Raw genomic sequence first — 13,850 nt, 5'->3', positions numbered from 1 at the left:
TTCATGGATATAATTTAATGGTTATCTTTAAGGAAAATAAGGGGTATTGGGTCACATCTCTGCTCTTAGAAGGTGATGCCACAGAATAATGAGCAGTTCATATAAACTCCCATGGTACCACTGTTACCCAGATGTGAGCTGGAATTCTGTCCCTCAGCCACTTTATCTGGTGACTTCTGGCAGAGGTAAACACTATAGGGGCTGCACATGCTACTCATGGTGGCTCTGATTTCCACCTGAGGCTGATAAATTCAATTCCCTTCTTAACTGTCCACACTCAAGTGAATTGAAATTCTTTGTGACTAAACTTGATTGGCTCTAGGGTATTTGAACCCAAGAATTATTTTGCTCTTTGTGTAGTTCTCAATTTGTACTTCTGATGTGTTGTCCTATTCAGGTACCCTAAGAACCTGTGCATAAGTTAAGGATTTCTTTGTTTGTTTTTTTGAGACAGAGTCTTGCTCTGTCGCCCAGGCTGGAATGCAGTGGTGCGACCTCGGCTCACCGCAAGCTCCACCTCCCGGGTTCACGCCATTCTCCTGCCTCAGCCTCCCGAGTAGCTGGGACTACAGGCGCCCGCCACAATGCCTGGCTAATTTTTTGTATTTTCAGTAGAGACGGGGTTTCACTGTGTTAGCCAGGTTTGTCTCGAACTCCTGACCTCAGGTGATCCACCCGCCTCGGCCTCCCAAATTGCTGGGATTACAGGCATGAGCCATCGCACCCAGCCTTTAAGAATTTCTTAGGTGACTTGGCTCGTTCAATGTTACACAACCAAGAGATATTTGTTGAACATCAACTATGCCAAGGGAATGTGGGGATGACTAAGAGACAGCTACTATGACTTCAGGGGGCCCATACAGTCTAGCAGAAAGGTCAAGATGGTGTGTCTTGCAGAGCAGCAGCTAATTGCTAGGCTGAAAAACATGGGAGTTTTAGAATGCTTTGTAATTCAGGTGGGTCATACGCTACTCAATTTGTTGTTTCATGTGGTGTAGATTCTAGGGAACTGTTTCAGAGACAAATAAGAGATGTAAACATAATTTATTACTCTTACACACTCGAGAAACAGAAATGATAAAGGAAAACAGAAATGTTAAAGTGAATGCTGTGTCCCATGTTCTTGTGGTTGGATCATCAATGTGGTCAAGTAGCGCCACCTTGAGGCAGATGACATGCTGTACCTCTGTGGGCTCCCCGGGCCTCCATATCTGGAATCGTACAAGAGGCACCTGCACAGAACGTTTTCACATTGGGGTTTTCACATATTGTATTAGTGACACTGGTCTGAGGTGGAGAGGGAGTGCGGCAGAGGTACCACGGCAGGAAGATGGACAGAAAAAACCTTGTTTTAGGGCACTCGGTTCTACAGAGGTCGTTGGTCTGTTTTGGAATTGGGTGTCTTTCAATTATTTCGGTGCTTTTAAAATATTGTCTGTAAGGTGATGTTATTTGTAAATCTAAAGGAAAACCTGTGTATCTAAAAATTAATCAATCTAGCTGGGCACGGTGGCTCACGCCTGTAATCCCAGCGCTTTGGGAGGCCAAGGCGGGTGGATCACCTGAGGTCAGGAGTTCAAGACCAGCCTAGTCAACAAGGTGAAACCCCATCTCTACTAAAAATACAAAAATTAGCTGGGCACGGTGACGTGTGCCTGTAATCCCAGCTACTTTGGAGGCTGAGGCAGGAGAATCGCTTGAGCCTGGGAGGTGGAGGTTGCAGTGAGCCGAGATTGTGCCATTGCACTCTAGCCTGAGTGACAGAGCTAGACTCTGTCTCAAAAAAAAAAAAAAAAAAAAAAAAAAAAATTAATTTTCCCTTTCTTTTTACCTTTATACATGGGGTGAAAGTGACCCTCAATGTCTATTTCAGCTAATAAAAATTTATGATTTCCTATAATTTGATTTTCTTGAATCTACCATGGAGATAGTTTCTGTTCCTAATAATTCACACCATCTAGAATTTTATGTTAAACATTAAAACTGCAAGAACAGTGATTATTAAGCCCACTTTTAACTTTCTCTTTCTACTCTGTTCATTTCACTTGGACTGTTTGTCCTTTCTGCCCCTCCAAAGGATTAGTTCAAATTAATGTCTCACTTTAAATACTCTGATCCACCCTGATTTTGTTGTTCTCCCAACATTGACTACTGCATTTACAGTCAAATGCTAAATTGTATGACGTTTTCTTTTTTTTTTTGTATGACATTAATTTTCAAGTGCTTAACCTTACTTCTCAACTAGGCTGACAGCAAACTGGTGCCCAAGATTCAGACCTTATTCTTCTGTTATGTCCTCGTGAGCCTGGGATCACAGGAAATGCTTTAAAAAGAATATGGTTAATTTGTACCCTCTACATATTGATTTCATGTCCTTAAAATATCATCATACTTGCCATCAAGTATGACTGTTACCTAAATGGTGCTGTTACCCAATGACCAAGAAGGGATTATGTTTTCCACTTCCTCCCCTTTGTAAAATGGCAAAAAAGAAACCAAATAATAAAACCACTGAGATTAAAAGAGGAGAATGGGAGGTAAATAACTACTTCTGTGCTAAAAGTATCCCTATGGCATTTTTTCCCCCACAATTAATCCTATTCCCAACGCTTTTCACCAAGGATAGTATTGTGTCATGGTTACTATACCCTGGGCTGACATTTAGTCAGGAGGCAACAGTTGAACCAGTTGTTTCCAGCTGGTATCCATTTTGACTCGGTCTCTACATTATACTACTTGTTAAATATTTTTATTATCTCCCCTCAGTAAAGCTGATAGACTGGCAGATTCTAAATACATCCATTCATGTGAACACAGAATATGAACTCCAGAATTTTTCCAAATGCTTGTTATGAAAGTGATGTTAAGAAGGATTTTATGAAAAAACATTTGGTATCATTTGATTTTAAAGTTTGTAATTGGTTATGCTATACCTACTTGACTACCTCTAATACCTATTGGCTAAGGTACAGTGGCATGTGCGCCTGTAGTTCCAGCTATTCCGGAGGCTGAGGCAGGAGGACTGCCTGAAGCCAGGAGTTTGAGGCTTCAGTGCACTATGATCACACCTGTGAACAGCCACTGCACTCCAGCCTGGGCAGCATACCAAGTCCCTATCTCTAAGTAACATTTAAAAATAATACCTATTGCTCAGCTTATCTTCACCCAGGAATTGCCTGGAAGTGTTTTAAAGTGGGAATCTAGTCAGGCGCAGATCGAAACCAAACAGAAGTTGCTGTGAGTAGGTCAGTACAATAATAGATTTGAGGTGTAAGAAAGAGAATTTTGGAGGTTGAGAATGAATGACTGCAGCTGCTAGGCTACTTTGCACTATCTAGTCCAGGTCTTTGGGCAGTGACACTACATACAGGTATTCAGCTGCCATCCAGAGGGCTATGGAATCACTCCAAAGGCTTCAGCAGTGCTCTGACATCATTAATGACTCTCTTCTCTATCATCTTCTATCTATATAGTCTTATAAAAACCCTACCAAATTGTTCCTGTTAAGAGTATAGTACTTGGTGCTAGAAGCAGAAAACCTTTCCTCTTAATTAACCATACATTCGTAAGTGTTAAAGTCAAAGAAAAATAAATTATTCAACACTGACATTTTATTTTCTGAAGTTTTATCATTTTTACAAAACAAAACAAAATGAAACAAAAAGCAAGTATCAAAATCAGCAAAGAGTTTATAGAATTTCTGCACCAGTTTGCACATAAGTCAGTGATTACAAAACTGGTGTCCAATGTAAATACTAATCACAAGCTGACTTCCTCCTTGATCAGGTGGTTTGTTTTGGAACTACTGGATATTTGTAACTTTTTATAAGCACCGGTCATTTTTTGAGAACTGATTTGGTTTGTCCAACAAAGTAAACCATTTTTTGCTGTGTGTCAGTTTCTTTTTTAAAAAAAACACTGAGCTAAAACACAGAATGTGTATTTGTTTGGATCTGAACCAAATCTTCTGAGATCCCAATTACCCTGAAGAACACTGAAGACATTTACGGGGCATATTAAATAGTATCTTAAATACTAGTTGTATGCCTCATAATGTCTAAGGCAGCTATTATATTTCTAAAGAAAGTAGCATTTCATTCAGAGGCTGCCCAGAGTTTGAATTACACCATAGTTTTTCTTTCTTTCTGCAAATCATTCTTTCTGATTTACAGTTTTTTTCCAAACAGAACCATATTATTGGAACAAAAGTTTGATGTTCATGCCCAACAAGCTCTGATATTTTATGGATACATTTGTATAGAGCAAGACTTCTTGCTCTGAACCCTGGGCGATCACAAATAAATTGAGAGGCCATGATTATTGGATGCTGAGAGAAAGTGGCACACTTAAACCCACAGTACAGATCATCAGGAGGCAAGCAAAAACAAAGCTAGAACTCAGTAGTGGTATTCACTCACCACTTATTCCAAAAACATATTTTGCTTAAATAAGGGAAATATGGTCCAGTTTTGCAATGTTAAGAGCTGCCAGTCTCTCATATTTTTTATAAATACCATTTCCCGACTAGCAGTGAGCTAGGAAACTGGCCTCAAATTCTGACCAAATCTCTCAGTATTAGGTAAAAATAACACAAAACAAAACAAAAAACCAGCCAATAGGGGTTAAAAATTGCACAATTAAACTTGAATGTAAATTATACTATATACAGACTGGTATAAACATCACTGAAATGGTTTTGAAAGGATGAAACATTTATATTTTAACACAATTTCTTCTATATTATCCCAATTTTCATTACAGGAAAACTGATATGTAATTTTCTTCTTTACAGATATGAAAAAGCAAGAAGGCAAAGCTGAGAGAAACAGATGCTACCCACAGGGCAGCGGTGGCATTTGGTTGTTTTGGTCTTTGTACCAGCAATTCCCACTCCCGAGGCAGATTTCCACTTCCTGCCAGACTACACGGTTTTTCTTGCAGTCAAGACACGAACAATGGACCCTACTCCTCCAGCAGCAAGTGCCTAAAAACAAACCAAGATGTAAATGTTGACAGAATCGTAAAAGGTCAATTCTCATATTAAGTAAAACAGTTTTCTTACAGAAGGAATGGGCATGGCTATAGACCCTGAATTTATCATTTAACAAATAATAAATTCTTGAACACCAATTATGCACCAGGTACTACTGTTCTTGGCACTGGGGTTACAGCAATAAACAAAACCTTGAAAGTCCCTGCCCTCATGAGCTTACAGTTTAGCGAGATAATAGTTTACATTCTAGTACATTAATTCTAAATAATGTTTTAAAAAATCTGCAGCGTAGTCTTCCTGCTCGAAACAGGTGGACATTCTGCATCTCTCATTCTCACCACACAGTCAGGAGAAAATTCAAACTGGGATCAACCATCCCAACTTCCACTTCGATTAGTTAGCCTTTGTCAGATTTTTTTCTCCCAAAGAAAGAAGGTATTGTTTAATAGTTAAGAACTTAGAAACTTTAACTCTGACTCTAATTTGAAAAACAGACAGTAATGATCAAGTATTAGGAATCTGAGCTCTGGTTTCTTTCTGTTCAAAAATATTTATGGAATACCTTTGTATACTGAGTACTGTGCTAGATGCTGGGGATACAAAAGTGAACAAATACAGCATTTTCTGGTCTAGCACGAGGAGACAGACATAAAAACAGATAATTTTAATCTAATGTGTGAAATGAGAGTTGTGCTTCAGGTGCTATTAAAGCACCAGGGAGTGGTTTATACCCAGATTAACAGTATAGAGGAATGTTTCAGCTAAGGCTTACTGGAGGAAATGACACATTAAAAGAATGAGCAGGTGACAGGCTAACACCAGAAAATCATGAGCAAATGTATGGAGGTGTGAAACGATATGGTGCATTCAGGAAAAAGGCTGGCATTGCTATAGCCTGAGGGGAAGAATGACATGGAAGATGAAACCAGACTTGCGAACTTTGACTTTATCCTGCAGGTGACTGACAAGGACAATTCTGATTTTAAAGAGATCATTCTGTTAGCTGGGTAGAGAACAGATTTGAGGGAGGCAAAACTGGTAGCTGGGAAACCAGTCAGGAAGCTATGGCAACAGACTGAGAGAGATGCTGTGAACAGCTGCATTAGATACACTTGAACAGATAGATTTCAGAAATACTTAGAAGATTGGTAAAAACTGGTGACTGACATTTGGAAGAAATGAAGACTTCACACATGCCTCAGTTTCCTCAGCTACAAAAGAGGAATAATAGCAAACATTTCCCTCCGTTTTCATGAGGATTAAATGAGTTAATATTTATAAAGTCCTTGGAAGAGTATCTGGAATATAATAAGTGCTTAATCAATGTTCACTGCAATCTTGAGGCTATACTAGAACTAGGCTGCTTGGTTTTAAAGTTGGCGCTTCATCTGTAAATTGAGGATGATAAAGATATTTATGTATTTCATAGGGTTGTTGTAAAGATTAAATTAAAACATTAATAGTATGGTGCCTGGCAACAGAAAGTGTTCCATGAATAGGGTGCCATATAAATTACTATCCAAACTGGTACATTTTAGAGTAAAAGGGGGAACTATTTATAGTTATGATGGGACAACAAGCATAAATTGGGGCTATCCTGTGAAAATTGTGAGGAATGGTTACCCTATCCATAAATGTTAGTTCTTTTTGATAGTGTATGAGGGATAAAGTGACTTGACCAAGGCTAAACAACAAGTTTTACTATGTACTTTTTTCTTATGTGTGTGTTTTCATTCAGATACACTTCAAACACTTAATATTTTTATGGCTGGTTCTATTTACATGTTATCCAGTTTTTTACCCAAAGCTCAAAATCCCTTGTACTTTTGACAGATGATGTACCAGCATCTACTTACATTGCAAAATATATGCATGAAAATAGAAAAAAAATGATTTAAGAATTCTTGATCCTCCAAACCCCTAATTCTTTAAAAAAAAAGTTGTAAAATATCTAACACAAAATTTGCCATTTTAACCATCTTTAAGTGTAAAATCCATTGGCATTTAATTACATTTACAATGTATTGTAGCCATCACCACTATCTGTTTCCATAACTTTTTTACCACTCCAAGCAGGAACTCTGTACCCATTAAGCACTAACTCCCTATTCCTTACTTTTCCTACTTCCTGGTAACCTCTAAGGACTTTCTGTCCCTTTGTGTTTGCCTATCTTAGATTATTTCATATAAGTAAAATTATAAAATATTAGTTCTTTTGTATTTGGCTTATTTCACTTGGTATGTTTTCAAGGTTTACTCATGTTATAGTATGTGTCAGAATGTCATTCTTTTTTATGGTTGAATCATATTCCATTGTATGTATGTACTACAATTTACCTGTTCATCTGTTGATGATCCTTGTGTTGTTTTCACCCTTTGGTCACTGTGAAAGAATTCTTGATTTATACTGCTTATTTTCTTTTACAAAGTTTTGATTTAATTCAGAGTTCAAGATTATGTTTAATTACTAATAATCATTGCTGAATAAACACAAGTGTTGGAATCAGAATCTCTTAAGACCAAGGCTAGTAAACATAAATATGAACTATCATTTTCATGCATTTTATTTGTAATAACAAATGTACAACCAAGTCAAAATGGTTATTTAGGTGAGAGAGGTCGTCACTGTCATCCCCTATTGTAAAAGAACCAGTTATGTACATTTATAATTCATAATTTACCTTTTCATGCCATTGCAGTAACACAGCACTGCTATTATCAGAGGGGCTCTCAAATCCTTTATAAATATACTTCATTAGGAGATCCACACCATTCTTGTCCAGAGATTGAACTGCCTTTTCAATATCATTAGCTTTAAAAGAGATGAGCACCTTCAAGACAATGCTGCCTGCCCGGTCCTGGTGGGTAAATAAATAACAGAACATTTAGACGTATCTGTATGAGGATGGTTTAGAATTTCAGAAAGGCCACACTAAGAAGGTGACATTTGAGTAAGGACCTGAAGGACATGAAAGAGGAAGGCCTGGGATAACTGAGGAAAGTGTTTCAGACAGAGGAAAGAACACACTATTAGTGTGTGTTCAGTGTGTTCCAGGAATAGGAAAAAAACCCCATGTGGTTGGAGTGGACTGGTGGGAGAAAAGCAGGTGAGCAAGTCAGAGGTTATGGGAGGACAGATTGTGTAAGGCCTCCAGGCATTGTAAGGAGTTTGGCTTTTACTGAGAGAAATGAGAAGACATTGGAAGGTTTTAAGAGTAGTGCCATAATCTGACTCACCTTTTAACAGGATCGCTTTGGCATCTATGTTACAGAGAATAAGCAGTGGGGGTAGGGGATAAGGTAGAAGCAGGGAGAGCAATTAGGAGGTAATTGCAGTAATACAGGCCGGATGTGGTGAGCACAGTAGCAGTGGAGGTGGTTAAAAACTAGACAGACTATTGACATAATTGAAGGCAGAGCCAAGAGGCTTTGCTAACAGATCAATGTGATAATTTAACAATTTATTAAAACAACATTTACATTTTATGTCTTGATCTTAAAAAAAAAAATCCCAACAAAACAGCCGGGTGTGGTGGCTCACAGCTGTAATCCCAGCACATTGGGAGGCCGAGATGGGCGGATCACCTGACGTCAGGAGTTTAAGACCAGCCTGGCCAAAATGGTAAAATCCTGTCTCTGCCAAAAATACAGAAATTATCCGGGCATAGTGGCATGTGCCTGTGATCCCAGCTACTCGGGAGGCTGAGGCAGGAGGATCGCTTAAACCCGGGAGGCGGAGGGTGCAGTGAGCAGAGATTGCGCCATTGCACTCCAACCTGGGCAACAGAGTGAGACTCCGTCTCAAAAAAAAAAAAAAACCCAACAAAACAAGGAAGCAGATTTGCAGTTCCACCTTGATTTATCCTTCAGAAGTAATTTTTTCTTAAAAACTTTCTTTTAAAATTTTAATAAAGCTGTCTTAAAAGAAAATTGTAATTTATATGAATTGACTGTAGATACGAAATATAGTGATGTTCATTAATAATGATCCTTTTTCTATAGCAAAAGCCTGCTTCAAAAGCAGTTATTTTCTTACCCATTCAAGCAAGCAAAGGGGACACTTAACTGACCTTTTCAACAATTTGTTTCTCCTTCCATTCAACACAAAGTGCTACCTCCAGCATTCCTACTGGTCAGGATTTCACACAATGTTTCTACTACCTATTGTTATCTTTGGTTTAAAGACTATGCAATCACCAGATTTAGAAAAATATCTTTGCATCCAGGGTAAATATGAAATTTCAACGACATTCTTTACAACTTGTAAAAACCAAAGCAATTTTTCCCCGATAAAAAATTATGTTACCTAGATAATTATTACACATTTACCTAAGTTATTACTTACTGCTACTCAGTTGAGATTCTTGAAGCTCCTAGGATGCATGAATAGTTATGGACAATGAGGCTGATGCTATGGGCATCATTTTAAATAAATACCTAAATAGGTTAAGAACTACTAAAAGACTGCAGGGAATGTAAGTTGCACAACCATTCTGAAGGGCAATTTGGCAATACTACATGTACCAAAAGCCTTAAAAAAGTGCGTTCTTTGATCCAGTAATTCACTGCTAGCAATTTATTCAAAGAGAACAATTAAAAATTTACCAAAAAATATTCATATTAGTGGTTTACAACAGGAAAAGTCAGTCTAAATATATAACAAAAGATTAGTTATGTATACACTGCAGCTTATCCATATACAATTGTTAAAAATGCTATAGAAATAAACTTATTGCGAAGGAAATCTCTCGTACACTGCATACAGCCGAAAAAGCAGGTTATAAAATTTCATTCTTAAAAAAAAAAAAGGGAACTCTAACAATATAGCAAGGCCCCAAAGTAGTAACTGTTATCTCTGGGTGGTGGGACCATAAATGACTATCTTTTTAACCTTCCCGTGTGTCTGAGATTTCTATAATGAATATTTAGTATTTGTACAGTTTTAAAAAATCTTTAAAAAGCAATTACAATCTGTTTATTTTTGTAAAGGTTTAACTTATTTTTCAAACCTTTGCTCAAATTCAGCCTGAGTGGTCTCCTCTAAAAACACACACAAATGATTTCACTATTTGAACTCACTGTGTCTTACCATGCAGCATTATCATAACTACATTACAGGGCTATTTTTTCACGTGAAATTTTTACCTATCAAACTACATTATAACTCTTCTATGTCAAAGATAGCAAACAGTTAAAATATTGATTTTTTTTTTTGCAACTGCAGGACTTTACTAAGAATAAGATATCAGCAGAGATCACTGTGTTGTAGTCTGCGACTCACCTTCACTGCCTGACTCTTGGTGTTGATGGGGGGGTTCTTCAGAGCTGCCTGTAGGGCAGCTGTCATGTTTCCTGTGATGGAAGTTAAGGGTGTAGCAGCAAAGCATGGCCCCCAGGAAAGTATTATAACCACTGGTTCTGAAGACTTGATTTACATATAAAAACGAAATTACTGGTCACCATGTTCAATACTGGAAATTCAATGTGTTGGTTTCCAGGATGTTAATCAAAGGCAAGATATCAAAAGCAAAAGAGAACATTAGACTTTCTTTTTAATAAAGCAAAGATTGTTTCACCCTTGGTTCTAACTATCAAATGAACACCTTGATAGTCTTTCATTTCCCAGTGTGATACATACGCAAACATTACCTAGAGTGGTGTTAAAGAAATCCTAAAATATATATCAGAATTATTAGTCCCCCAAATGAAATAACCTATTATCAACCAAAATGTGTCTTTTCCTGTGATTCTAATTGAAAAAATAAAGACCAAACTTTTACTATATTCTATATTAACTGAAATGCTGGTAGAACATGCTGGCAGATCAGCAATCTCAATGATACACATTAGCAGTCTCTCAATATTGATGAAAAGAGGCATCACAGAAGATGTAATAATTCATATGTCCCTTAGGTGGCAGCTTAATTTTTTGCTTCAGATATTTTCTCTCATATTTCACAAAGGTTATTCAAACTGTGTTAGACCATACCTATTAAATTCACACTCTCTTTGAAAGCACTAGTGAGTTAGCAAGCATGAGAAACAGAAGGCCAATCAGACTGTCAGAATGTACCAGACATTCCCCTAAAAGGAAAACCACAGAGTTCACTTGTTCCTCCATCTCTAGTAACCCACCACTAGGGCTGTCTTTCCTGGCTGTATGTAAGGGTAAGAAAAGACAGTATCTTTTTATTTTAAGATGTACTGATCAAAAAGCGGATCCACTGATATGGACACAGCGGTACCATTTAAGAGTCACCATAAATTACCTAAAATACATTGGGGTTTCATAAAACACCATCTATCCATCACAAATAATGTTTTTAGGAAGCATGTTCACCATTTATCTTCCGAAGAAAAAGTTCTTACACACACACAATCTCTGGTTGACAAGCTGTTATTTTCAAGGCTGCAGGGATTTCTAGAGAAGCATGCCTCATGTGATTAGCTCATTTTTTATGATCCCAAGCACTTATTTAAATAATGCAAAAGAGCAACAGCTAATTAATTGTGAAAGTTGTGGCAATCAAAGGACTATATATTGATAAATGTCTAATGCTGTATTTAGGTGCCTTTAAAAAAGGGTACTGTTGCCATTAAATATTTTCACTCACATTTTCCCCATATAACAGGACATTGAGTCTTCCTTATGAATACACCCAATAATTAGAAATGCATAAAAAGCCAGTGTTTGAGATTTTTCTAAAACTATAGCTTCGGTTTTTTGCAACATTTACATTTTTCTAAAAAAGATGTAATGCAAATACGAAGCCAAAGTTATGAATATTCAAATATGCAAAAACAGAAACCGGGAACTGACAGCCATATTTTAACTAAAATGGAATCAATTTTAGGATTACAAAAATGGTTCTGCTTTATACAAATGTCTCATCTTCTATCTTATTCATTGGGGTTTATTTTAAATATTTCCAAGGATTCTCCACACGCATTTTCCGTCGTTTTTTCTATTGTCCTTTTCTTAGCAGGTAAAAGGCTCCAAGCTTCCTTCTAGGAGTTTTGTATTTTTTGTATTCATTCCCCTCCCCCGGTTAACAAATTCTGTGCAATGTATATTTCGTCAAATCCCCCCCTCCCTTTTTTTTTCTTTTTTTAAAGGCCAATGGGCAGAAAGCATAGAGGACCTCAATTTTCGAACCGTACCATCTACCTCCTGCCCCCGGTAAGGAATAAACTATCTTAATGCTAGCAATAACAAAAACAAAATCACTAAGGAAAGACGCAGGTTCCCCACAATCAGAAATTTCTGGAGCTAATGTGACTCCGGGAAATAGAGTTCTAGGAAGAAAAACTTAGGCGCTCGGCACCAGCCTTCCCCACCAGCCCGGGCCGCCTTCCCCAACGCCGCGAAGGCGCGGCCGGCGGGACCGGTTCCCGAGGCAGGCAGGCAGGCACTCGGGTGCAACCTGAGGAATCTGGGGGCGTGGAAGGCGCGCGGGGGAGGGCAGGCTTCCAAGAGTGGGACCCTCGCGTCTCCTGGCTCCTGAGTAGGAAACGGGGGCTTCCTCCTGCCCTCTCAGAGCGGGAGACCCCAAAGAGACAGGTTTAGCCGCAGGTAGACAGGGCAGCTCCGCGCCGGTGCCCCGCGGATCCTTCAGGCTCCCGGGTCTCTGGACAAGGGCGGGCTGGGCTGGGCTAGGGTGGGGAGGGCGGCGAATGCAAGGATATTGCCGTAGGCAGGAGTCCACCTCGCCCTCGTCGGGCCCGGCCTGGCCGTCGCCCCCATCTTCTTCGTCCACGAACTTGTTCTCGTCATATTCATCCACGTCCACCTTCCGGAACCGGGCCGACGACACTGTGTTCTTCGACATCCCAATCCCTACCAGCGGCAAAGGCTTCTTCTTGGAGCTGCCTCTACCTCAGCAAGCCGAGCCCAGCAGCCCACTGCCCGGCGCCTGATTCACTTCCCTCTTCCGCTCTGGGGCGTCGCCGGCTGCCGTGGCTCGGACGGTTCTGGGCCTGCGCGCCAACCCTGCTTCTTCCTCTTCAGGTTCACGCTCTCCTGGCGCCTCCCACGCCGCCCCCACTCTTTCACGGAGAGCGCACGCGGGGGAGGGAGCGCGCAGCACACAGCGCGCAGGCGCGGGCTCTCCGTAGCAAGGGGCGGGGCTGGGCGAAGGAGGAGGGGGCGAGAGGGAGGGCCGAAACCTGGATCGCGGGCGGAGGTAAGAAACGATTGGTCGTCCGAGTGCGTCACGTGATTCCCAGGGGGTTCCCATAGAAACGCTTTTCTGCGGTCCAGTCTAGGGGTTCTGAGGTTGTCGGTGATGGGCAGCAGCGGCAGGTGGCATTGACTTTTGCTGCAGCCGTCAACGACCTGTCATCCGGGTTCTGCGTAAGGTCCGACTGGCTGGGACTTGGATGTGGGTGGGATGGACTGGCTGCCGGACCGAGTGCCCTGCAGTTGGCAGGAGTATGAGGCGGAGTGATGCACACTCCGGCGCCCAGCATCGTTCTAATTGCCGGAGACGTTACCTCGGACTGTGCGCTGCTAGGGGCTGCGTTCCTGAGCGGGAAGCCCGTTTCCTGGGGTTGGAACTACCCTACTTGGCCAGCGGGAGGTCCCCAAGGACGGAGTCGAAAGGTCAAATCTTATCTGTCAGTGCTGTGTGACAGCATCACGACGGGATCTGCAGAACCTGAACTCGGTATCAAATCTACTGGGAGGGAGGGGAACGTGTCCGGGCAGGCGCTGGGGTCGGTTGGCAAAACTGGGGTGAATTTGTAGAATTTGGGAAAGGGTCATTGACATCTTAAAATAGGTGGTTATTTGGAGCAAGAATGCTGAAAAGGGGTGAGGGTAGGTTAGGCTCTCTAGTGCTGGGGGAAAACAAAATGG

The 13,850-nt window shown here is 40.3% G+C and overlaps 2 protein-coding genes across 3 annotated transcripts in view; one reads left to right on the top strand and one right to left on the bottom strand.

The window, feature by feature from the left end:
* Nucleotides 1-3,593: 3,593 nt before the first annotated feature.
* Nucleotides 3,594-12,994, bottom strand: ARPC5 (actin related protein 2/3 complex subunit 5). Its single transcript, XM_007989219.3, has 4 exons — nt 12,680-12,994; nt 10,275-10,347; nt 7,675-7,851; nt 3,594-4,984 (listed from the first exon to the last, which is right to left on the bottom strand). The coding sequence occupies exons 1-4, from the start codon at nt 12,820-12,822 to the stop codon at nt 4,922-4,924; spliced, it is 456 nt and encodes a 151-aa protein (XP_007987410.1). The 5' UTR covers nt 12,823-12,994; the 3' UTR covers nt 3,594-4,921.
* Nucleotides 12,995-13,259: 265 nt separating this feature from the next.
* Nucleotides 13,260-13,850, top strand: part of RGL1 (ral guanine nucleotide dissociation stimulator like 1) — a 287,005-nt gene continuing 286,414 nt past the window's right edge. For both annotated transcript variants that reach the window (XM_007989218.3, XM_007989217.3), the window contains exon 1: nt 13,260-13,659. The gene's annotated coding sequence lies outside the window, so the exon portion shown is untranslated. The remainder of the gene's footprint in view (nt 13,660-13,850) is intronic.

Source organism: Chlorocebus sabaeus, chromosome 25, assembly GCF_047675955.1.
Source record: "Chlorocebus sabaeus isolate Y175 chromosome 25, mChlSab1.0.hap1, whole genome shotgun sequence".
In the NCBI taxonomy this organism is placed as follows: domain Eukaryota; kingdom Metazoa; phylum Chordata; class Mammalia; order Primates; family Cercopithecidae; genus Chlorocebus; species Chlorocebus sabaeus.
Note: the sequence above shows the minus strand (reverse complement) of the source record. Positions and strands in the feature narration are given on the sequence as shown.

Excerpts from the sequence above, each read along its gene's own strand:
- ARPC5 (XM_007989219.3), bottom strand. The coding sequence starts at position 12,822 with ATGTCGAAGAACACAGTGTCGTCGGCCCGGTTCCGGAAGGTGGACGTG. Across the intron at positions 7,852-10,274 it reads CCAAGAGTCAGGCAGTGAAG|GACCGGGCAGGCAGCATTGT; the intron begins GTGAGTCGCAGA and ends TTTACCCACCAG. Across the intron at positions 4,985-7,674 it reads TACTGCAATGGCATGAAAAG|GCACTTGCTGCTGGAGGAGT; the intron begins GTAAATTATGAA and ends GTTTGTTTTTAG.